Source organism: Gavialis gangeticus, unplaced genomic scaffold (genome assembly GCF_001723915.1).
Source record: "Gavialis gangeticus isolate Ggan-Ray unplaced genomic scaffold, GavGan_comp1, whole genome shotgun sequence".
In the NCBI taxonomy this organism is placed as follows: domain Eukaryota; kingdom Metazoa; phylum Chordata; order Crocodylia; family Gavialidae; genus Gavialis; species Gavialis gangeticus.
The window spans coordinates 145,560-145,779 of record NW_017728974.1 but is presented as its reverse complement, the minus strand read 5'-3'; the positions used below and the strand labels follow the sequence as shown (position 1 = coordinate 145,779).

Sequence of the window (220 nt, the reverse complement as noted above, 5' to 3'; positions counted from 1 at the left end):
CAGGAAGGTGGCGTCGAGCAGGTGGCCGTGGGCCCAGCACGTGTAGTTGCCGGTGGCCGGCAGGTCCAGCCCCACCACGGTGAGCTCCAGCCCAGCTGGCACCAGCTCCACCATGGGCTCCGGGTCCCCGTTCAGCTGCCAGGTCTCGGGTGGTGCTGGTGCCTTGCAGCTCAGCACCACGTCCTCGTCGCGGTCCCCAACCTTGACTGGGGGCACTCAC

At 69.5% G+C, this 220-nt stretch overlaps 1 protein-coding gene across 1 annotated transcript in view; it reads right to left on the bottom strand.

The window, feature by feature from the left end:
- Nucleotides 1-220, bottom strand: part of LOC109291018 (ATP-dependent RNA helicase DQX1-like) — a gene marked incomplete at its 5' end in the record, with an annotated part of 27,416 nt that overhangs the window by 1,078 nt on the left and 26,118 nt on the right. The window contains 1 exon segment of the mRNA XM_019507887.1: nt 34-206. Within this exon segment, the coding sequence (XP_019363432.1) occupies nt 34-206 (173 nt within the window).